General features: G+C 37.5%; 1 protein-coding gene across 13 annotated transcripts in view; it reads right to left on the bottom strand.

The window, feature by feature from the left end:
* LOC725732 overlaps window positions 1-20,935 on the bottom strand; it is a 44,991-nt gene extending 24,056 nt beyond the window's left edge. For 6 of the 13 annotated variants that reach the window (XM_026440948.1, XM_026440955.1, XM_026440957.1 and 3 more), the window contains exons 1-3: window positions 20,787-20,935; window positions 6,758-6,955; window positions 6,479-6,582 (exon numbers count right to left, since the gene is read on the bottom strand). In XM_026440948.1, coding sequence (XP_026296733.1) covers window positions 6,479-6,582; window positions 6,758-6,955; window positions 20,787-20,920 — 436 coding nt within the window. In that variant the 5' untranslated portion in view covers window positions 20,921-20,935. Of the gene's footprint in view, window positions 1-91; window positions 111-780; window positions 2,486-6,478; window positions 6,583-6,757; window positions 6,956-12,280; window positions 12,609-13,520; window positions 13,634-19,974; window positions 20,757-20,786 lie in introns of those variants that run through there. The other 7 variants (XM_026440951.1, XM_026440954.1, XM_026440952.1 and 4 more) reach the window with 6 other exon arrangements.
* Between the last annotated feature and the right edge of the window lie 590 nt (window positions 20,936-21,525).

The following is a 21,525-nucleotide window of genomic DNA, read 5'->3' as shown; positions in this document are numbered from 1 at the left end:
GTTAATTATATTCCTTCATTTCTCTCTAAAACGCGGTTTAATGATTTCGATAGGAAGCGGAAACTAGATAAATCGAGTCGATATTATTTGCCTTTAATTAATCACGCCACTTCTAATCCTTCTCTTCGAATCTTTACACATCTCGAAAGGAAGAATAACTCGTTGCTGGCGATGAACAGCTGTCTCTGCGATTTCATTTTAAAGTGGGTCAACGAGCATAAGTCTGACATCGTTAACATTACTTTTACCTTATCATGAATATTCTATTGCAAGATAAAAAAAAAAAAAAAAAAAAAAGACCTTCGGTTTTCAAGTCTCGCTATTAATTTTCACGGAGATACGAAAACCATTAACCATTTTCAATGAATAGATAATCGAGAATTTATCAAAAAAAAGAAAAGAAAAAAATCTACATAAACGATATCCCGGGGTAAAATGCGTGAAAAATTCCATTTGAAATCAAAATTACGAAGAATATTCTCAATATGAATTCAAGTCACACTCCTTCATTGTTATTAAAAAATAACAAAAATATTCCAGACAATTCTAACGAATTATTTTTCCATTGCACTGTGAAAACTTTCTACAATTTTCTTTTACACTTATTACAAGAAAAAAAAAAAATAAATTTAACTTTAAAAACAAACGAATAAAGAAATCGAATGGGAGAAAATCGTCAAATTTATTCGAGATTAAAAAAACTACTAAACAAAAATTTTATCAAAATCAAAAAAAAAAAGAAGAAGAAGAAAAAAGAAGATCCCTCCACGAACAACTTACTCATTCACGCGGCAGAAACTTTCTCCCTTCGTCGAAACGAATATTCATCGGAGCGCGTGTCGGCGCGCATATTTTTCGAAAAAAAAAAGAAAGAAAGAAAGAACGGACGGTTTGTTTACAATGGCCGACCGGTGGTCGAAATCGGCGCGCGACGATTCGAGGTATCGATTCGAAGGGAACGACGCGGCACGATCGCGAATCCCCGTCCAACTGACACGGCCGGCCGCGCTTTCTAAACGAAAGTATCGACGACCATTAAAGATCTACCACCGTGGTCCTTTTTTTCCCCCTTCGCGTTTGTAACCGCATTCTCTTAACCGGGTACCGCAAGAGAGACCGGTATATTTATCAGTTATCACACGGCGGCTTCGAGGCCGCTCGAGCGCGAACAGACATCGATCTTTGCTCGAGGATATATCCTCTCCTCCTCCTCCTCGTGATCGCCCCTCCCACCGTGCGCGCGTCGTACCTCTCGCCTTCCGGCGGATTTAAGATACAACCTTCTCCAACCTTCTCGATGATCCTCTATGCTCCCTTTTTTTTTTTTTTTTTTTATTTCCTTTTTTCTTCCTTTTTTCTTTTCCCCTTCCTATCCATCGATCATTGTCGCCAGATAGGATAATTTTTCTCCCGGGGAAATCTGTGCGTTTCTAGGAAAAGTTTTTATTCGTTCGAGCGTTGATGAGCATTCTTTCGTATTATGCAATTTTTAATTATTATTATTATTCTGTTAAACGATTCTTTTTAAATTTCTCCAAACAAGTTTTATTCAAGTTTTTTCTTTTTTTCTTTTAAGTCTATCTTAGTTTGCTTTTCCTTTTCGTTACGGTGAGGATTTGAAAATTGAGAAAATTTTCAAAGTTCCACTTGCAATTTTTTTTTAAATACTCGACGAAGATTCCTCGAGAAAGAGTCTCCTCTCGTAGACCCCTCCCGCTATAGCTAAGCAAATAACAGCACGTTCGTTGAACGGACGAGAGAAAATGTTTAGAAAAGTAAGCGAGAAAAAATTCTCACAATCTCTTTTCCAATCAACTTTTCCCCTTCCCTTCCTCCTTCAAACGCGCGTTCCCCCAAACGTTTCCAAATCCCTTCGATCCATCCTCATTCTTGATTAGGTATTAGCGACTTTCGCGCGCCTCTGCCGTCCTTGTCGGGTATTTTCCATTTCTAAACGCCGCAAAACCGGTTATATCTCGAACCTCTCTTCATCCACGACTGAGACCGTCCACCTTTCTTTTTCTCCGGCCCTCCTCCTCCTCCTCCTCCTCCTCCTCCTCCTCGTTTTTTCCACTCGAAGATGAAGAAGAAGAAGATGAAAAAAAAAAGAACTGAAAGAAAACACGTCTTCCCCCCTCGTCGATTTTCACCAACGAGACCTGCTTTCACGCGCGTCCGTCCGTCCGACTTCCGTCCTTCGCGTGCACGTTTCAATTATCGATACATACATATATACACGATCCTCCACCTCGCCTTGGACCCTGACAATCACCTTGCGGTTACACAACGCCCGAACGAGCAAATCTTTTTCTTTTTTTTAAATACCGAAAATAAGAGCACGGAGAGAATTAAGGGAGAGAAGGGAGACGAAGTTCGATTAAGAAGAGTTCGCGACTCGTTTCACGGGGATCTGTTTCGCGGGGATGGCTCGGCGAGAGAAAGAGGTAAGGAAAGGATTACGGGAGTGCGCGATGTTACTTCCAAGAGTACTGGAGCAGAACTGAGGTTCGCCACCTCGGGCCCGGAGACAATAAGACCGATGAGGCGCGCGGCAGTTCCGCTTGCGAGCGGCCCCAAAACCGACAGGAATTTGAGGCCTCGTTCGGCCTCTAATCTTCTCCTCGATCCATCCATGGATCCTTCCCTTCCTCGATCTTCCCTTCCCTCACGATTCAGATTCAATTTTCGTACGTTTATTCCCTCTTAAAAAGGAACAACATTGTATGCTCTTGAATAACTGTACGAGAATTAAAAAAAACGTAAAAGTATTAAAGTAAAATTTGTAGGAATGTGTCGAGGGAATACGTTTATAATAAAGGGAAGTGTATTTTAGAAGAAGAGGATGTATTAAAATTTGAGAAAATAAGTTGAGGTGATGTCGAGACAGAGAATGTGAGGTGATTGTGTAAGATAAAGAGAAAATATGGATCTCGTGGAAATATCGATCCTTTGGCGAAGATATACGTCAATATATCCTTAAAATATATTGGAAAAAATTTATTATAAAATATCCACTTCCTTATTTATTCTAAATCTCTTGCAAAGAATTATTTATATGGAAGCAGTATTTTTATCCATTGAAATTTCAAAAATCAAAGATCTTTTTCAAAATTTCTAAAACACGTTTGTTTATCGTTCGAAAAAAGAAAAAAGAAAAGAAAATCGAAAATTCGCTTCTCGTTGTCAACGGGATGATAAGAATTTCATCCATCGGATGGGAGGAGGATCAGGTTTTCTGAAATTTCGCGCGGCGGAATGCGGCGGGATCGTCGCCGGTTTCCTAGAAGAAATAACGAGCGAGTGGATCTTTCGGCTCGCGAAAAACGACGAACAGGGACAAAACTGTTCGCCACGATCGTGCTCTGACCATGTTTGGCGAAAGAAACAGATCCTTGGAATAGACCTTGTAGAAACGAAGAAACCTGATGCGTCCATGGTACACGAAACAAATGAACTATTCTGTCCCCTTCGAGACAGAATTCTGTATAATTCAATTCATATTCCCTCATCTTTCTCTCATTATCTTGTATTCCATACACGAGAAGTTAAAAATTTAATCTTAAACTTTTAAGGAAGCCACGAAAGAATCCTTTAAGCTTCCTTCAAACTTGTTCGAAATTACCTCGAGAAAGTTTCTTAAACGCTTACGTAACTTCTCGTTGTGACACGCGTTGCGATTAAGAAGAAGAAAAAGAATTTACAAAAGAACTCGATCCTTTATTTTCTTATTGTATTTCTCTTCTTTCTTTTTCTACAATTTCAAGAATCAAAGGATAAATCCAAATATTTCCTCGATCTCTCTTCTCTCTACTACAATTTCTAGCAAAAATCTCGATTGTTTCTCCTCTTCGACCAACGTTATTTTATTTCTCTCTTCTCCTTTTTTCTCTGTGCATCGTAAAGATAATCGTCGACGAGACGAAAGAAGGCAAAAATGGACGGAACTCGCCAACACGAGGATCTAGCTTCTTGTCAACCAGAGTCACGATACTACAGAGTTGACCCGCATCATAAGTTCCACGTAGGCCGCCGGTTATTCGTAACGGGGCAGGCGAGGAATTTCTGATCAGGAATTCATCCTGGCAAACGAAATGTTCGATTTTTCGAAAAGAACCTTTCCACGGTTCTTCCACCTCGGCAGAATTTATCAACTTTTATCGTCCCAACAGCCTCGTTCCCGATACGATTCACGCGGAAAAGATCGCGTACGCTTGCGCGGGGCGAACAATGAGCATTGCAACGAATCCACCGTGAGATTATTTTCGCGACCTGTTCTTATTGTTGCCTCTTCCGTTACACGACTTTTCTGGCTTAGGAACAAGGACGGTCGGGCCGGGAATTGCGGGGAATGGCGGCGGCTCGAGACGCAGATTCCATCGACAATTAACATTTCCACAGAGACTTTCTCATCCTTTTATCTATCCGGGCTTAATTTCGTTTTCCTTTATTTTTTTTCTCCTCGCGACCGATCTCCACTTTTACACAGATCCTGTCCAATTAGCCTTTGAAATTAAATCTCCAAGATTTAAGATCAGTTTCGGTGCAAACCTGTGACAAATTGCCGCGTTCGTCTTCTTCTTTTTTTCTCTCGATATCGCGAATAATTTGGAGATTAATCCATTCTTCTCCGATTTATTTTATACTTCAAGTTAATTAATGGAACTTTTATATTCGTTAATCCGTTCTTGAACAACGGATTCAAGAAGGAAAGGATAATCTCTTAGCCTCGAACCGTGCAATTTGAAATTTTAGGCAGAAAATAAAAAGTTTTTGGCGAATATCAAAATCAAATTTTCTTGTCGAGGCTTCAATTGGATTCAATATTTTCAAAAATAAAAAAGAATGACCACGTGTATCTTCTTAACAAGCTCGATCGAAAAATTTAATTCCACACAAATATTGTTTCACCGATATAATTATTAATCATCGATTAAAAATATATCTCCATTGATTACTAACAAAAACTTCGATAAACAATATTTCACAAACTTTCCTCTAATCATCGATAACAACGAGCAACAAAGGCTGATATCAGAAGTAAACACGTTCCCACTCGAGCGATTAATCGTTCCGTTAAAGGTTTAATCAACCTCGACCAGATGTTCGTTACACAAGAACGTTACCTCCCCTCGAGTCGTGGAAATTCGAATACGGCGAAACCGGCCGATTAAATTCCCCGATTTAAATTCCCTTCCCTGCGCCACGTATGCGCACCGTGTAACCGATTCGTCGATCGTTCACCGCGCTCACGGGCCTGCAAATCAATCTCCTCCCAACTGCGAAACAATTGTCCACGATCCATTATCGAGCGGCCGGTTCAACCGTGGACAATCGTTCCCCGGTTCCCATTCCCCGGGATCGCCGCATTAGCGAGGAACACGTAGGAATGCTCCACCCTGTGTCGCCTTGAAACCTGCATTATTTATAAGGAGATCGTCGGATCGATTTTCTTGGGAACTCGGAGATGGATATGACGATTTCGACGATTCGTTTCAACTTGGAAATCCGCTTGAACATTTTCATTTTTCACGCCTTTATTCATTCGATATATGGAATTTAATTAATTAAATTCTTCTTGGCAATTATCGAAGTTTTTTTTTTAAATATATTAAGAAATTTGCAAGGATTTCTGTCTATCTTTTCTTCAATATATATAACTGTGTAAATATATATGTGTGTGTGTGATGACAAGAAGAAGATCGAATAAAAGATTGCAATTTGTTCGATCAAATTTAACAAAACTTTTTCCAACAGCGAAACGTCTTTTTTTATATCCCAATAAATCGTTGTATAATAACAATTACACGATGGAAATAATGGAAGAAACAAGTTTGTCCTCCTGCCTTTTTTCCCCCCTCTCAAACACGTATTAATTGAAATAGTTTCATCGCTTTTTACCAAGGAAACCAGTTTCTCGATACGAGTCTCTTTTTTTTTTTCTTCTTTATATATAATATGATCTCTTGTATAATGACTTTCAGACTATCATTTCCAATAAACAATTGTAACGATTACGTTACAACGATTTTCCTATCGATAAAATAGTTGCACAGTTTTAGGATCGATGAACGATGTTATACTTTTGTGTCAACACGTTAGACGATTTACACGCAGATTTATATTCCAGTATGCATATGTAAATGAAAAGATAGGTAATCGCAGACATTTCTCCACAAATCTTACTTCTTTTGTCTTCTAAATCCTTTTTTTCAATCGTGATCCCCTTTCGTAATATCGTTGTGTCAGAAATTGAATATTTCTTCTCGCGACCCACTGTTGTTTGAGAACCACTGCTGCGCGTATTTCTAACAGCAGGAATCGTATACGTACGATTAAAAGTGCGAAGATGCAATATCGAATTAACCAACCTTTTCGAGAATGCGATAATTTGATATTATCGAATTAATTTCAATAAAACAGAAATAATTAAATTTAATAATAATAATAAAAAAAAAATATTCGTATTCGATGAACAAACCTTCCACGTAAACCCTTGATTTTGCCGTATTGAAGTAGAAACGTAGATCTTCCTGACTGATCGATCCACCGAACGCCTCGAGTCCGTGCCTCTCCAACCAATTCCTGGCAACGTTTTCATTCGATAAATCTCTCACGTTTCTCTCGTAAGAAAGAAACGAGTATTTTACACGGAAACAAATTACAATACAAATTAATTGGACAAAGTAACGAGAAGAAAATTAAGAATTGCGTCAAGGATTGTATTAAGAATTAAACGCAATTCCTTGCTGGGAGAAACCTTTGTTGACGGCAAAAGATACAACGCCAAGCGTTGTCCGAGGGATCGAAACGGGAGCAGCCTTTTCTGCACGATTTTTCACCGCAATCCTTGCAACGAACCCCGCGGCCCAGATAAAGTGGCCTCAGGCAACAGGCGCAACGATTCTCGCCCACAGGAATTTCATTCCTGTCCTCCTCCTTCGAGTCCCCGGATTTCCTGCAACGTTAAATTAAAGATATAAATTATCACCAGCGAAATCCTTCATGGAAATATACCATTCTCATTCTCTTTCAAATTGTTCGTGTCAAATTCCTTATCTATTATTCCTATCTACCACCACCACTACTACTTCCTTATTTGCGTATTGTTATCTCGATGGAAATGACAAGGAGTAGCATTAAAACATACACGTGAATGAAAGAATTTTATTATATCATCATAAAATGACCTCGATATGTATATACGTGTTACTTAACACTAACGTTTACAATTGATCATCTTCCTAACTTAGATAAAAATACAACAGGCTCGGGCACGTATCGTTCAATCTTAAATATAATCCCATTATTTTATTATTCGAGAATAATAATAGGAAAAGTAAGTTGAATTTTTTTATTCTGATGAAGAATCAAATTTCGTGGAAATTAAAAAATTATCGAGATAATTTAAATGGAAATCACGACGAAAAAAGAGAGAGAGAAAAGAAAAGAGAAATAAGACGACAAAGGATGCCCAAGCCTGGAATTACATTATAGGCGCGTCGTGAATTACATGGGACACAGTGGTTGCACGGTTAAAAAAAAACTTCGGCGCATAACCGTGCGCAATACTCGCACGCATCGTTACGTAACACCCAACAAGTCTAAATAAATATACTTTCGAAATGCTTTCTTGCGTGTATATATCAAATCCAGCTAACTTTCCATGACAACCGCTCGATTGCACAACGCCAGACGTTAGAGAGAATAATTTCGCGCCTTTCGATCTGTTCCGAAGCCGCAATCGGGCAGGGGATCGGATCTCTTCGAGCGATTTCTTCCGAAAGAATCCTTGTTCCACTTTCGCCCGTATAATTATAGACCTTGATTTTCAGAATCGTGAAAACGGATACAAGAGATTACAGGATTAATTTCCACGAGCCTCGATTATTTTCCTCCGCCTCGCGTGCCACATCCATCCTTGCGGACATGTTTTTCAATCGTTCAATCGTTTCTCCAATTTTTCTCAAATTTCTACCTTTCCGATTTATTATTTTTATTTCGCATCTCCACGAGTTGATCTCGATAAAATCACGTGTACTTTCGCTATCTCTGATTGCTAATTTCTTTTTCTTTTCTTGCAAGAATTGTAAACCAAGCATGAACTTTATCAATTTCCTGTAACCGAATAAATAAAACGAATTACGAACGCTGTATACCGATGATGTAATACACTTTCGTTCTCTCTTACATCGAGGAATGATTAGATTAAAAATTAGGGAGAGAGATTAAGCGGGAGCGGAATATTTAAATCGTCGAAAATGGAAAATAACACGGGAAGATGATAAAAAAAATATCACTGTACAAATTTCATCACTTCATATCTCTCACGATACTTCTATCCCTAATGATAGGGATGAAACGGGGAAAACGATGATCGACGTGGATCAATCTCGGTCGAAAAAAGTGGCAGCAGCTCTCAAACCGGCGTGGCTCTCCTCGTCCCTCTCCATGTCGGACGTGACAACCTTCACGACGACAACCTCGATGGTGATCAACAGGAAGAGCACCATGAACGTCGCCATGTTGTATTTCTCCTGTCCAGGGACGACCCTTTCACCCTCCAACAATAACGTTGTGATGATACTCGACACGTAGGCAAGCATTTTTCTTTTCACTTTCGATCAACTCTCGATCGAAAACTTGGTCTCTTACGCGACTCGTCCAACTTGGAGAGAAAAGGAAAAAAGATGGGAGGGGAAGAGAGAGAGATTCGAGGTCTAGATGATGCAAGCTCCTGTCACGAATATATATAACACATAAACTTCCGCGAGATCAACAACGTGCAATCCATAACTCATAAATCGCGAATGAATCGAATGGGAGGAAGAAGAAAAAAGGAAAACGATCTTTTGCTTGTGTGTTGTTACTTATGTTTTGGTCACCGTATACTTCCTGCATGCACAACGAATATCACTTTCTTTGCAATTAAAAACTACACGTGATAAGACAGGATAATTTATCTCCTTTCGTTAATTCGTCTTTTAAGCCTCTCGACGATTAATTCTCTTGTTTACTTCTGCATCTTTCCGAAAGATTGGCCCGACAGAAGAGTTTCTTCAGAGTTTCGAATTAACTGGTTTTACGATCCTATTTTTTTTCTTCCACGCGTTTCTTTCTTCCACCTCAGAGGTGGTTCACTGATTTCCAGTTTTTTACGATGAATTTCATCAACAGCAGCTTTTCTCGCCTCTCTGTAGCCAGTCCCTCTCTCTGTCTCTTTCTGTATCCGATATAATTAAACCCTTGATTTTGCGGTCCACCTTCCCGAAACTAGCTTCTCCGTGCAGATATTCGATTTTGCCCGCAATCACTCATCCGATAGATTGGCTTCTCGATCCAAGTCTTGTTATAGGTATACACGTGTGAATACTCTTCGAAACTTTGTACACGATTATCCTCGAAGATCGAATCCTCTTAACAAATCTTCTTCTTATGATTATATATCTCCGATTTCTGTTCAGAAAGAGATCCAGGTCAAGATGAGATTCTTCGAATCACAATTTTCCCTTCTCACCACCCACAATTTTCCACTGTTCCCCAACTTTTTCCCCTCGTCGTGGCACGTTATTATTACTTTTCGAGCTGGTCACCGAGGATCATTTTCGGTGTGGCGTGGAATCGATCGCCTCGTTCCTTTGTGTCGGCTTTGACTGTCGGCTTGAAAGTGACAGTAGCCTGCCCGACCGGGGAAAACTCGGTGTTATGCACACGAGCCACGTGATGGTAGGAGATCCCAGAGATCTTTTTTTTTTCCGAGAAGAAGAAGAAGAAGAAGAAGCTTAAGAGGAAGAGGAAGAAGAAGAAGAAGAAATTTGAAGCGGCTGTCAATTAAACCGGGAACTTTCACTGGGGATTTCGACGGTTGTTTGTTCGCGTTTCGCGGACGTATCTGGCTATTGCCTGGCCGAGCCCTCGGCGCCGATTGATGAAATTCTCGTGGGTAGGAATCGAGAATCCCCCTTTGGATATGGCCTGCACGTGTGACGTAATTTCGAAAGTGCCACAAACCGATAGTTACGTGTGCTGCAACCTTTCGCCGTTGCGGATCGTGTATACCGGAATGTGTCGAATGTTTCCACTTGGCCTGGGCTGAATTTAAAACCTATTTTTTCTTCTTCTTCTTCTTCTTTTCTTTGGGATAAAGAATAGAGAGAATTAGAGATCTTGAAGATCTCGTCAATGAAGATTCGATATTGTGATCACGTGTGATAGATACGTAATGGTATATCTGAAATATAATTATAAGATAATTGTGTTACGTTAGATAATTTTAATTACATCGAGTAAGAATGTATTTTTTTTAAACTTTGAAACATTCATACAACTAAAAAATTTCGTACGATCGTTTTGTAATTATGGAACAAGAATATGTTAGACAGCGAATACGTTATTATTTTCTTTTTTTTTTTTTGGATAACAAAGCAAATCATTTTTCTCTTAAAATGATAATAAAATAAAATAAAATAAGAGATAGGTCACGAATTGATTCAAACAATCGCGTCTGATATTAAATCGTTATTATGTTCATTTCTTCTTCGTGAACTTTTTTCTCTTTGAAATTATTGAATGATTATTTTACGTATGTTATGATGTTAATAATAATCAATTTCTATGAATCGGGAAAGAATAAATTACGACGAGTTATATAGGTTTCTTGTTTCGACGGCCTCCAGAGAATTAGTATTTTTCTTGCGTATTAATAATTCAAGGAAACTGCATAAAAGTTATATCCATTCGAAATCGCAAAACATTAATTATAATCAAAAGGAAATTTATGTTACGAAATTTCTTATAGGTTGTATGAATGTTTTTTCAAAGTTTAAAAAAAAAATAACATTCTTATACGATGTAATTTTTTAACGATCTTTTTTCCCTTTTGAACGAAATTAATTAATTAATTTTCAAAATTAAATATTGATATATTATATAATCGCAATTTCTCAGACGAAAGCGCGAATTTAATTTTAACACGAGTTAGTCTCTTTCTTTTAATTTTCGGGACTTTATCTATCTATCTCGAAATTTTGTCCTACTTCATATCACATTTTTCGAATAATTTTTCCATCTGGTAATCGTGACACCCGGTATATTTAGGTTTAATATATCAATGTTAGGAACATTTTCACTTTTACATTACGATTTCTCTTCCATTTTCGGCATTCAAAGCCGGGAATAAAAACGCTTAAATCACCATTTTATTCGTCACGATTTCTCTTCGAAATTCAAGTCACGTTTTCGCAAGCTCGATCGTAAATCGCAAGAATATAAAGCTTCGAGCTTTATATTCTTCAACTTGCTCGATGGTAAATCGATGGAAAATCGCGTTTATCTGGGACTGAGTTAACGGTAAATCCAGTCGATGATATTGGACGAATAATAAAATAAAGTCTTATCAATTGACTGTTTTCAATTTTTTACACCAACAATTTCCTCGATCCTCGATTAGGAAAGGATATGAAAGATTATACACCGATCGATACGCCTTCTCGAGTAAACGACAAACGTGTTTCTTATGTAACAAGGAATATGTAAAATAGAAATTACACGACCGATTATGTAATCGAGTTACAGTAGCGCGTGATCTTATGAAATGTTGACAGGGAAGCGTTCGATAATGCAACTTCGCTTTTCACTTTGAAGCCAGACCAGCGTTCGATAATGCGCTTATACGACCGTTTCAACTTCGCTGTCCTTCCCGATTAACGATGAGAATTCAGTTTCGTTGCTGGCCGTGTAATTACTACCAACTATTGATCTTCATTGATAAATGTTTCATATTAAAGTTAATCTCATGGCCACGAAAGTAGGAAAGTATCGATCATGTGAAATAGAATGCGTGTGAAAGAGAATCGTGCTCGTACAATTTTAAACGAACATTTAATTGGACGAGCCAAGTGAAAAAGATATTTCTTCGGATGAAAAATAAGAAACAATTTGAACGATGAACAACTCGAAACGAAGAGAGAAAGAGAAAGAGAGAATTTAAAGGCTTTATCTCTTTACTTTAATCATCGATGCGAGAAACACGTCGATGATAATATTTCCAATTCCCTTTGAAAATAAAAAAGTCGTAGATCGAGCGCCATCTATCCTTAGCTCGCAATCGATGGAAGAAAAGGATGAAATTACGAATCTCGATCGAAGCTCAGCCGTATCTCTTTTTGCGATGAATTGCATAAAACCCGTTAATCTCGAGCTTCGGATAGAAAGATTATAAAAACGTCAAAATCTCTTCCTCTTTCTCTCTCTTTCCCTCTTTCTCCGTCTCTCCTCTCCTTACCGTCTCTCCCGCTTTCTTCGACACAGAATGGCCCGTAAAAGGAAAATTTTGATCAACCGCCTCGCCTCGGCGGATTTCATCGAACGCTCGAATAAGTTTCAACCACCTCGACGAATTTATCGAGGAGATTCTTCTCGACGAAAATTCTCTTCACACAGCAAAATTAAAAATAACAAATTTTTACGATCCTGTGTTGATCGGAGAATATTTTATAATTCTCTTCTCGAGAAATTCAATTGCCGTTTGATCATTACTCTGACAAAAACACGACGAGATCCTCCATTAAACAACTCAGGAACAAAAATAAAACTCTTTTCTAAAAAAATCACTGAACTTGAACAAAAAGCACGTTCGGATTTGAAACAATTCAATCCTTCTTCTTCTTCTTCTTCTTCTTTTTTAAATAAAAAGGCACGTTAACGACGGGCAAAAGATGGAAAACAAACACCGGGCGACCGACTATCCGCGACACCAAGCATCTCAACAATGAGGGGGCCGTTGTTCGGTTCTCTACGGTTCCTCCTCTGCTTCCGGTCCCCCTACACGCCGGTCGAACCTATTGTTTAATATGGTTTGATACGTAGGCCATTGTGTAACGACGTTTTGCCATTAACCGCACATGGCCCGTGCATCCCAATGCCTGATCGTGGCTCCTCTCTTTCCTCTTCGTCTTCTTTCGCCTTCCCCCCCCGCTCGAGGTCGCTTCTTCTCGTCGAGGTTCGCGTCGCCGATCGAATCGAGCCACGCATCGCTAATCGGTAGCCGTGCACGCACTTCCGGTCCTTCCATGGATCCACGAACCGCCCGATGATGACCTCACGTGCCTGGCGAGGAAACACGTGGACACACCTGTCTCCGATCATTTCGCTCGCTCTCTTGTTTCGTCTCCTCCTTCTCTTTTTTTTTTCCTTTCTTCTGATTCGATTCTTCGTTATTGAATTATTGTAAAACTATTGGTAAAATAATAACGTATGAATAAATATTAATTTAATTACAACAGCAGTGTAACATTTGTCAAGTGTAATTGGCCAGGATAATAAATTTAAATCTTCTCTGATGTAATTTGGATTGTAAATGGTTCAAAAGTGTAGATATGAAATTAGAAATTGAAAAATTATTCTTTTAATTAAATTGGAATTTTTTCCATATAAATCAATCCTGATATATTAATCCTGCGAATAAATTTTCATCGCTTAATCGTTCGTGAAAAAAATATTACGCGTCACTGAACTTGAGTTACCTTTTTTTCCACTTGGAGAATTCCCTCTTCTTCCTCTCTCTTCCTTCCCTCCTTAATTTACAATAAATTAACAAGAGATAAGATTCCGTTACTTGCATTCATTCCTCTCCTGAAGAGCAACAACGATTCGAAGAAGACGAATTTCTATGTTTGGATTCGTGATTCGATTCGATCGTTCGAGATCGATGATCGTTCTCGTCATTCCTCTAACCGTTTTCTATATTACGTCGAGGAAGTGGCCAAGTTGTATAACTGTTTTCTCGACGCTCGACAAATTTCAACGAGGCCGGACAAATACATTAGGATTCGTGGCAGGCGTCCGCTCGCGTCGAGCGCATTCGTAAGCGTGTTTCACGGTTTAATCGGGCTGTCGATCTCGACCAACAGCCGCATACGTTCGTTTTCAAGGCAAAATGGAGCGTGCATGGATGATGCGTGTGCACAGGGAAATGGAAATGACGAGCAATGGCTCGTGTGAGACGAGCCTCTTCAACCGTGTTGACGTAAAAATTTTCACGTTCGATTATCTTCCACCGGTTGTTCATTAATGAGAATTTCATGAGATTTTATTTTTATTCTTCCAAATTATTCGAAACTAAGCAAATTAAATTTCCCGTGTACGTCGAGACTGATTCGAAAGATAAATAATAAACACGTTTAAAAAATTTGTTGCAAATAATAAATTGATCACGCGTAAGATTAAAATTAATCCAGTTGAAGGATAAAAGGATTGGAATAACTCGATAATATTTGTAAAAAAAAGAAAAGAAAAATCGCATCACTACGTAGAATTAATTACGAGATTATCGCATTAATATCTATTTTTATTTGTATGCTCGTGTTGCATAATGGAAACGAAATCTCTAATCTGGTTATTATGACGAATGATTTAGAAATTTTTGATTTGATCGATAAATTTATCTGATTATCTAAGAGAACGAATGAATGAAAATAATATCATCGAAATCTATTCCACGCGATTCACGATTTCATTTCATCGCTCGAGTTTGCACGCAATGAAAACGATTCCTCAATTCTAAATGGATTGAAAACACGAATAAATTTTAGATTTTTATTTCGAAGAAGGGAAAGTTCCGTGTCAAAGTTCTGCGTGGGAAATGGAAAATTCTTGTATTATTTAATAGGGGTTCCAGTTGTAATTAATGCAAATTCGAGCGTCGAATGCGTATCATTATTAATTGCTATAACGGTATCTTTCCATTCGTACTCCCACACTTTTTCCACACGTAAATTATCGCGTAAATTCGCGCTACGTTAAATTCCAATAACGATTTACAGTTCGCAAATTGTTTATCTCTTCTACCTTGGAGGAATTCCGAGTCATCGTTCGATTCCATTTCGATTCCGTATTTCTATCAATTCTTCATTTTCTTTTTTTCTTCTAAACGTTTTCTAAATCGTCTTCTGCTTTTGCAGAATAAAAATTACGCGTTGAAAAAATTTAGATACACGTGTCAAAAATATTGAAGAACTAGAGTAAGTATTCTTCGATTTACGTGACATATAATATGTTCTCGTTTATTTCATATCATCGCGTCTAATTTGCCATGAGAGCGCTTGTCTCGACATGTACGCCTTTTAAATCATTTACAGCTCGATCGAAGTCAACTTCAAGGTCACAACTTTCTCCATCATACGTCGCAATATATATATAGCTAGTCCTATTCCTCAAAAGCGGAATAATTGTTCGGGCGAAAAAATATTATTTTTTTAAAATTGAAAGTACTTCAACTACACTACACCTAGCCTTCACAATTAGCCACGATTTACCTATTCACGAACAAATAACAATGAATCCAGAACGAATAAAATAAAAATTAATCTTCGATTTTTGCTTAGATCGAGTCTCGAAAGAAAGGGATCCGGCGATATATTTATAAATATAATACGTCAAAAAAAGGAAAAAAGAGAGAGAGAGAAAAAGGGAAATTCTACAATTCCGTTGGAGAATAATTAACCGTACGAAAAAAACTTCTGAATAATTGAAAAATGTCGCGGGTTCACGGCTCGATTTTCGCCTCGTTTATTTCCGTATCGGATTCCGAATCGAATTCTCTCCTATTTTCGCCTCCCTCCTTCCTTCTTCTCACGCGGTATCGGGAGGGAAGGGGGGAGGGATCCATTGTCGCTCACATGCACGCCGGTTCACATTCGTTGAGAAATTACTTCTTCAACTGGGTCACACTTACAGCCAGGTGAACAATGAACGCTCGTTAAGGTGTACACACACACACGCGCGCGCACAAACACGTATATACACACAGCTGGTGTCGCGATATCGATCAAGAATGAATTTATTATAAACGAGAAACGAGAGTCGCGTCTGCAACCGATAAGATGGAACGAGTCGAAAGTTTCTGCACCGTTTGATTAAATGGCACCGTGATATTATTACGAAAGTGGTATGTAATCTAGGAATAGTTGATGTAACGCGTGGGAAACGTGGTTAAGTTGGCCCATTGCTCGCTCTTTCATCAAGTTATGTTCCATCAGAGTATCTTGAGCATCGTTTCCCTTCTTTTCATCTCTCTCTCTCTCTCGAGAAAGATTCTCGCGATGAGATACGAAAGATTCGATCGATTGGCTCACTTTTTTCGAGAATATTAATCTTATCCCACGGTGGACGAGAGAAGAGAGATCGAAATATTTATTCGAGACTTCGAAGCGATCATTTCGTGTTCCAATGCGTTCCTTGAATTAATCTTGTTGCACCTCGGAGGATGTTGAAGAAACTTGAAAAATAAATCGAGATATAATTTTCTTCAAAAGTTAAAGAAATTATATATATATATTTATACGTATCTTGAAGATCTTGAAGATAATAATACAAAAGATGGACGTATTACGCACAAAATTCCAAATAGTCGAAAACGAAATATTCCACGATGCTTACCTCTCGCCGTCCGCGACGCAAATGCCCGATCGATACGCAAATGTTTTCGTCTACGGATTATTAATCGAGCGTGAGAACCGTCCTCTACGGTTTGTGTATTGAACACGTGTAATAATAAATTCTTAGAAATATAATAAGAACGACGATTATAAACAGACAGATTTACGCTTTTGTCGTCAAGTGTTGTCTTCGCGACAATTTTTATAACATTGTGTATTAATTTCGCTCGAATTTAAATTGAAAAGGAAATCGAGTAATGAGAATTTACTTACGGTGAGTACCTTAATTTCGCGGATTGTTTTCCCTTCGAAAAAAATTTCCTTCCACGTATTTTTCCACGTCCGCAAATCCAAATCATATCGAAACGTAATTTATCCGAGAGCCCCGGCGGAAAAAGGAGAATGTGAACGACACTCGTCAGACTGGTCAGAACGAGAGAGAGTAAATAAAAGCAAGCCCTGCATACCGAAGTACGCGTATACGAACATCTTCGTTTATAAACACGGCCACGCGCGCGTCTACAGGATGCTGCAAAAGTTCGAAGCAACGACTTCCGGTATATATATATACGTAACGTCGATTTATTTCCTTCTTTAAATTAATTATTCTTTTCCTTGCTTGTTAGTATTTAATAAAGTTATATAGTTTTTAAATATTATCAAAATTTATTCCTTATTCTTGTAATATAAATTTATAATAATTATGAATCCTGATCAATCGCAGGAATATTATAAATTTCTGTTATTACTTTTCGTGAAATTTCAGTAGAAATTTTATTGAAATACGAATTTTTCTTTTGTAAAATTTTCTCTTTTCAAGTTTCAAAGGAACGTTTAATTTTTCTTTTCTTTTTTGTAACAACGCATGAAGAGTAACACGGTTGAATGCTTGAATAACACGGGTCATAACGGCCAAAGATTCCTCTTCGAGGCCTCCTTTGGCCGGTCTACTTTGGCCAACAGCTCGAAACATCGAGCGCCTCGTTTAATATTGACTTGGAACGAAGAAATTCCGACTGGATCGTTAAGAAACCAGCCTCTACCTCTCCTCTCTTTCTTTTTCTCTTTCTCTCCTCTTTCCTCGTCGCGTGTTCACTCGTCCGGTATCAAAAGACATCTAAAACAAGGATTCAAGACGAATCGTGAAGATCTCTCATCTTGTTGATCGTTAAAAGTTTACACGGGAAATGAATTTCGAAAAGGAACTTTGAACGCGATTACCGTGAATCTATTACACGCTTCTGTGCAGGTGAACGCGTGTAGAGTTTTATGGACGAGAAAATGTGCGAAGATTGTACAAGATGGTGCAAGAAAAAGGGGGGGATACACGCTTGGATATCCTTATTGTAACGTTGTAAATTTTTTATTGGATTCTTTTTTTCACGATAGAATCGCTTGCTAATTAATGTTGTATACAATACATATAGGCATAGATATGATTCTCTATCTTCTAAGAATGGCTAATATATATCGTTTTATTATTTTTCTTTTTTCACTTATGAAATTCACTTCTCAAAATATTCTGAGAAAATGAGATATTTAATATCACTTTGTTTCTAATAATATGTAGAGTTTTGTAGTGAAATTATTTTTAAAATACAATATAATACGTAAATATTGATCCAAGTCCAAGAATTGATAAATGTTAATTGGAAGAATTAAAAAAAATAATAACAAGCTTGGTTATTATTAGTGTAATATATGATATATGATATAAGTAAACAATATTCGGATGTAGAGAAATCTTTTTCTATCAAGATCATTATTTTCATCATCGACTTTTTTTATTACATTTATTTGTTCATTTTATCTTGTTTTCTGATCGAACATTGAATTGCATTTTTGTCTTCGACGAATCTTTTCATTTATTCATCGCGCAAAAACTATAATTAGTAATCACGTGCTATTTTATGTGTTAATCAGAAATACAATTATTACAATCTAATCTTATTATCTTCAAATCCGAGAGATAATGCGAAGTATTTCAATTTTACGATTGTATTATACATCAAGTCATATCATGATTTTCGAATTGACAAATCTCGAAATTATTTTGAATGGGAAGGAAATATTGCAATTTGGAAAGAAAATATAAAGATGTTCAAGGCATTGCGATATTCTTTTTTTTTTTCGTAGTAGAGTTTAAATTATTCATCGATAAAAAACCCAAATACAACGAAAAATATCAGAAGAAAAAGTTTGGCCTAGTATTTCTTGTAACACTTTGGAATGAATCAATGAAATAATTCAATTTATCGTATCACTGAACAATTATTCGTATCAAGTAATGAATGAGTTTGAATGTATCTGAATAATAATTTGTTTGATAAAATTTCATCTTTTTCTCGTTTTTCATTCCATAATAAGATATTATTGTCGTCAACTTACAATTAATCTGTCTGTTGCAGAACAATTTCAATCAGTGATATAATTTATCTAGCATAAAATTTCCAATGTTTTGTATGAATTCTTTATACTACGTCTAATTCTACATTATTTATGACTTATAGGATCTAAATCTAAATGTAAATATTTGTTTTTATTCCGATAAATTTCATCACATTCTCTAATTTTTATTAGGGGGGGACCGTTTCAAATTTTATTTCCCTTTAAATTTTACCTTATTTGTTTGATAATCATCGAATGGAAAATTGGATAAAAATAAAAGAGGAGGAAATATAAAAAAGAAGGGAAAAAAAGAAATGTTAAAGTATAATTTTCTTCTTCAATAAATATTAAGAGTATGAATTTCATCATATGGAAAAAAATCAATTTGCTCAATGAGTAAGAGTTGAGAAAAATCGTTAATGGTTATAAATGTTAATTCAATTCCTTTGTGCGAAAACCGGATAACCATTGGACTCGCGTCGCGCCATTCAAACATATTCACACCGATTCTCGAGACGTTAATTTTTTTTTTTTTTAAATTTTCAAAATGAAAACATTTTCCAACGGTAACTGATGAAAAATTCACATTCCAACGGAAGCACCGTTAAATTGAAAGAGAAATAAATCGATTGGAATCCTGTAAACGGAAACGATTTCTAAATTTCACGGCCTCGAGTATCATCTATCACTATTTACACGTGTACGTTTTTAAAGTTTCCAAACAAAAAAAGATTTAAAAAAAGGAGAGAAAGATAAGAAGAAGAAGAAGAAGAAGAAACCGTGACGAATTTAAAACACGCAAACAACAAACAAACGAAGCATGTGCACGCTAACGTCACGCGCCATTAACGCCTATCCGTGATAACTTCAAGGTTCGAAAGCATATTTTATCCCAAACCAAGAATTTGTTAAAATTGGTCGTAGATAAAAAAAAAAGTAAAAAAAAAGAAAGAAAGAAAGATCGTAATCACCGCGAGATATTTCACGAAAACTGAATAAAATCGATTAAAGTTAAACAGTCAGATTCCACGTATCTCGACCCACTTTTACCGCCACCTGCGTCCTCCATTTTCGGCCCATCCGAACGGAGGATCCTTCTTCTCTCCTCTTCGCGCAGAAACAACTTGTTTAAGCCTCGTTAATTCGCACTCACCCCTTTAGAACGTTGGTGTAGATGAGAAAGCATATCCCTGAGGCGACACCAGCCACCATCAAACTCATTCCAGGCGATGTCAACATATTTTTTTTTTCTTTCTTTTTCCACTCGCTGAATATCCACCCTCTCGAATATCAATCGACGTCTATCCGTCCACCACTATATATAAGATTGACGTTTAATTATCGGCCGATTGATTCACTCGACGATCCATCTTTCTCCTCTCCTTGGAAACGATGGACAAATTTCGAGAAGCAACGATCCCTCGAGGTTAATTCCCCAAGCTAAATTCCCCTCGGAGAGAAACTTGAAGAACCTACTTCTGCCCATAGACTTTGACGACTGATTTTTACTTTAGCTTTCCGATATCCTCTGTCAACCGTTCCGTTTATCTGAAGATACGGTCGATAACGAATTCTGAAACGATACGGAACAGATTCAGATCGAACAATACGTTTCTATTGTTTGATCGATCATTGGTAAGGGATCCCTCTTTCGAGGGATCTAGGAAGAAGATCTCTTATTATTGTTTGCGATTCTATCTTCTTTTTTGCGAAACAAAAAAGACAAAAAAAAAGATAACTTGAGATTCATTTCAAATTATTTCGATTAGTTCGAACTTCTCACTCTCCGCCCGTAAGAATTTATCATTATTGTATTTTTTTCAACAACGAGTTGTTCCAAACGATCGAGTTCATTCGAGATGAATTTTCAATCCCGCCGTGTGATGTCGCACATTCACGCACTATTCACTCGGTCGAAAATTTTCAACGGGATACCGTTAGTAGAAATCGGTAATATATATATACTTGTTGTATAGAGGAGATGTGAGCGGAACGCACGATAAGATTGGACTGAAAGCAGAGCTAAGATCCCCCCGTGTGTATAGACGCACACGTGCACCTTCTTCTCGGCATCGGCCGCCGTATGTACCATGTGTCATTCCGCATCCACGGTTTTCCTCTTGCGTCTAGGGACGCAACACTTGTCGAATGGTACATTGTACCCTGAAACGTAATTTGCGATTAGTTCCGACTGCAAGTCTTTCAACTCTGAACGGAACTTGCCTTACGGAGTTTCACTTTGCGAGTGAATATTCCCATTGAGGAATATATTGGCTATTTTCAATTTATTTTTTATCAACGGGTCGAAAGTGCTCCTCCTATGTGCGACTCGCTATTCATTTTTTCTGATTCTTCTTCGCAACGTTTAGGAATTGTTCTGGAAAAAAAAGAAGAATGAAGTGTAATATCGGAACAAATCAATATTTACCATGTGATAAGAGATTTATTTTGTAAATTTTTTTTTGATATTTTGCGAGCAAACCTTTGATAGAAGTAACTGTTGCTTTTCCTCTTTCACAGATTCGAATAATGCAAGGATCGTAGGTTAAAATAGCGGAATATTCTTGAGAAATACGACGAGGAAAAAATTATCGTTATATAACTTTTGTCTATGTCTTGTTACGTCAGCATTGTCTTGGTCCATGCCATCTGCAAACAAAGCGAAAATCTAACACAGCATTCGATGTAGGAAAGGAAACATGTC

The sequence above is a fragment of the Apis mellifera genome, linkage group LG5 (genome assembly GCF_003254395.2).
Source record: "Apis mellifera strain DH4 linkage group LG5, Amel_HAv3.1, whole genome shotgun sequence".
Classification (NCBI taxonomy): domain Eukaryota; kingdom Metazoa; phylum Arthropoda; class Insecta; order Hymenoptera; family Apidae; genus Apis; species Apis mellifera.
This window is presented reverse-complemented; position numbering and strand designations above follow the sequence as displayed.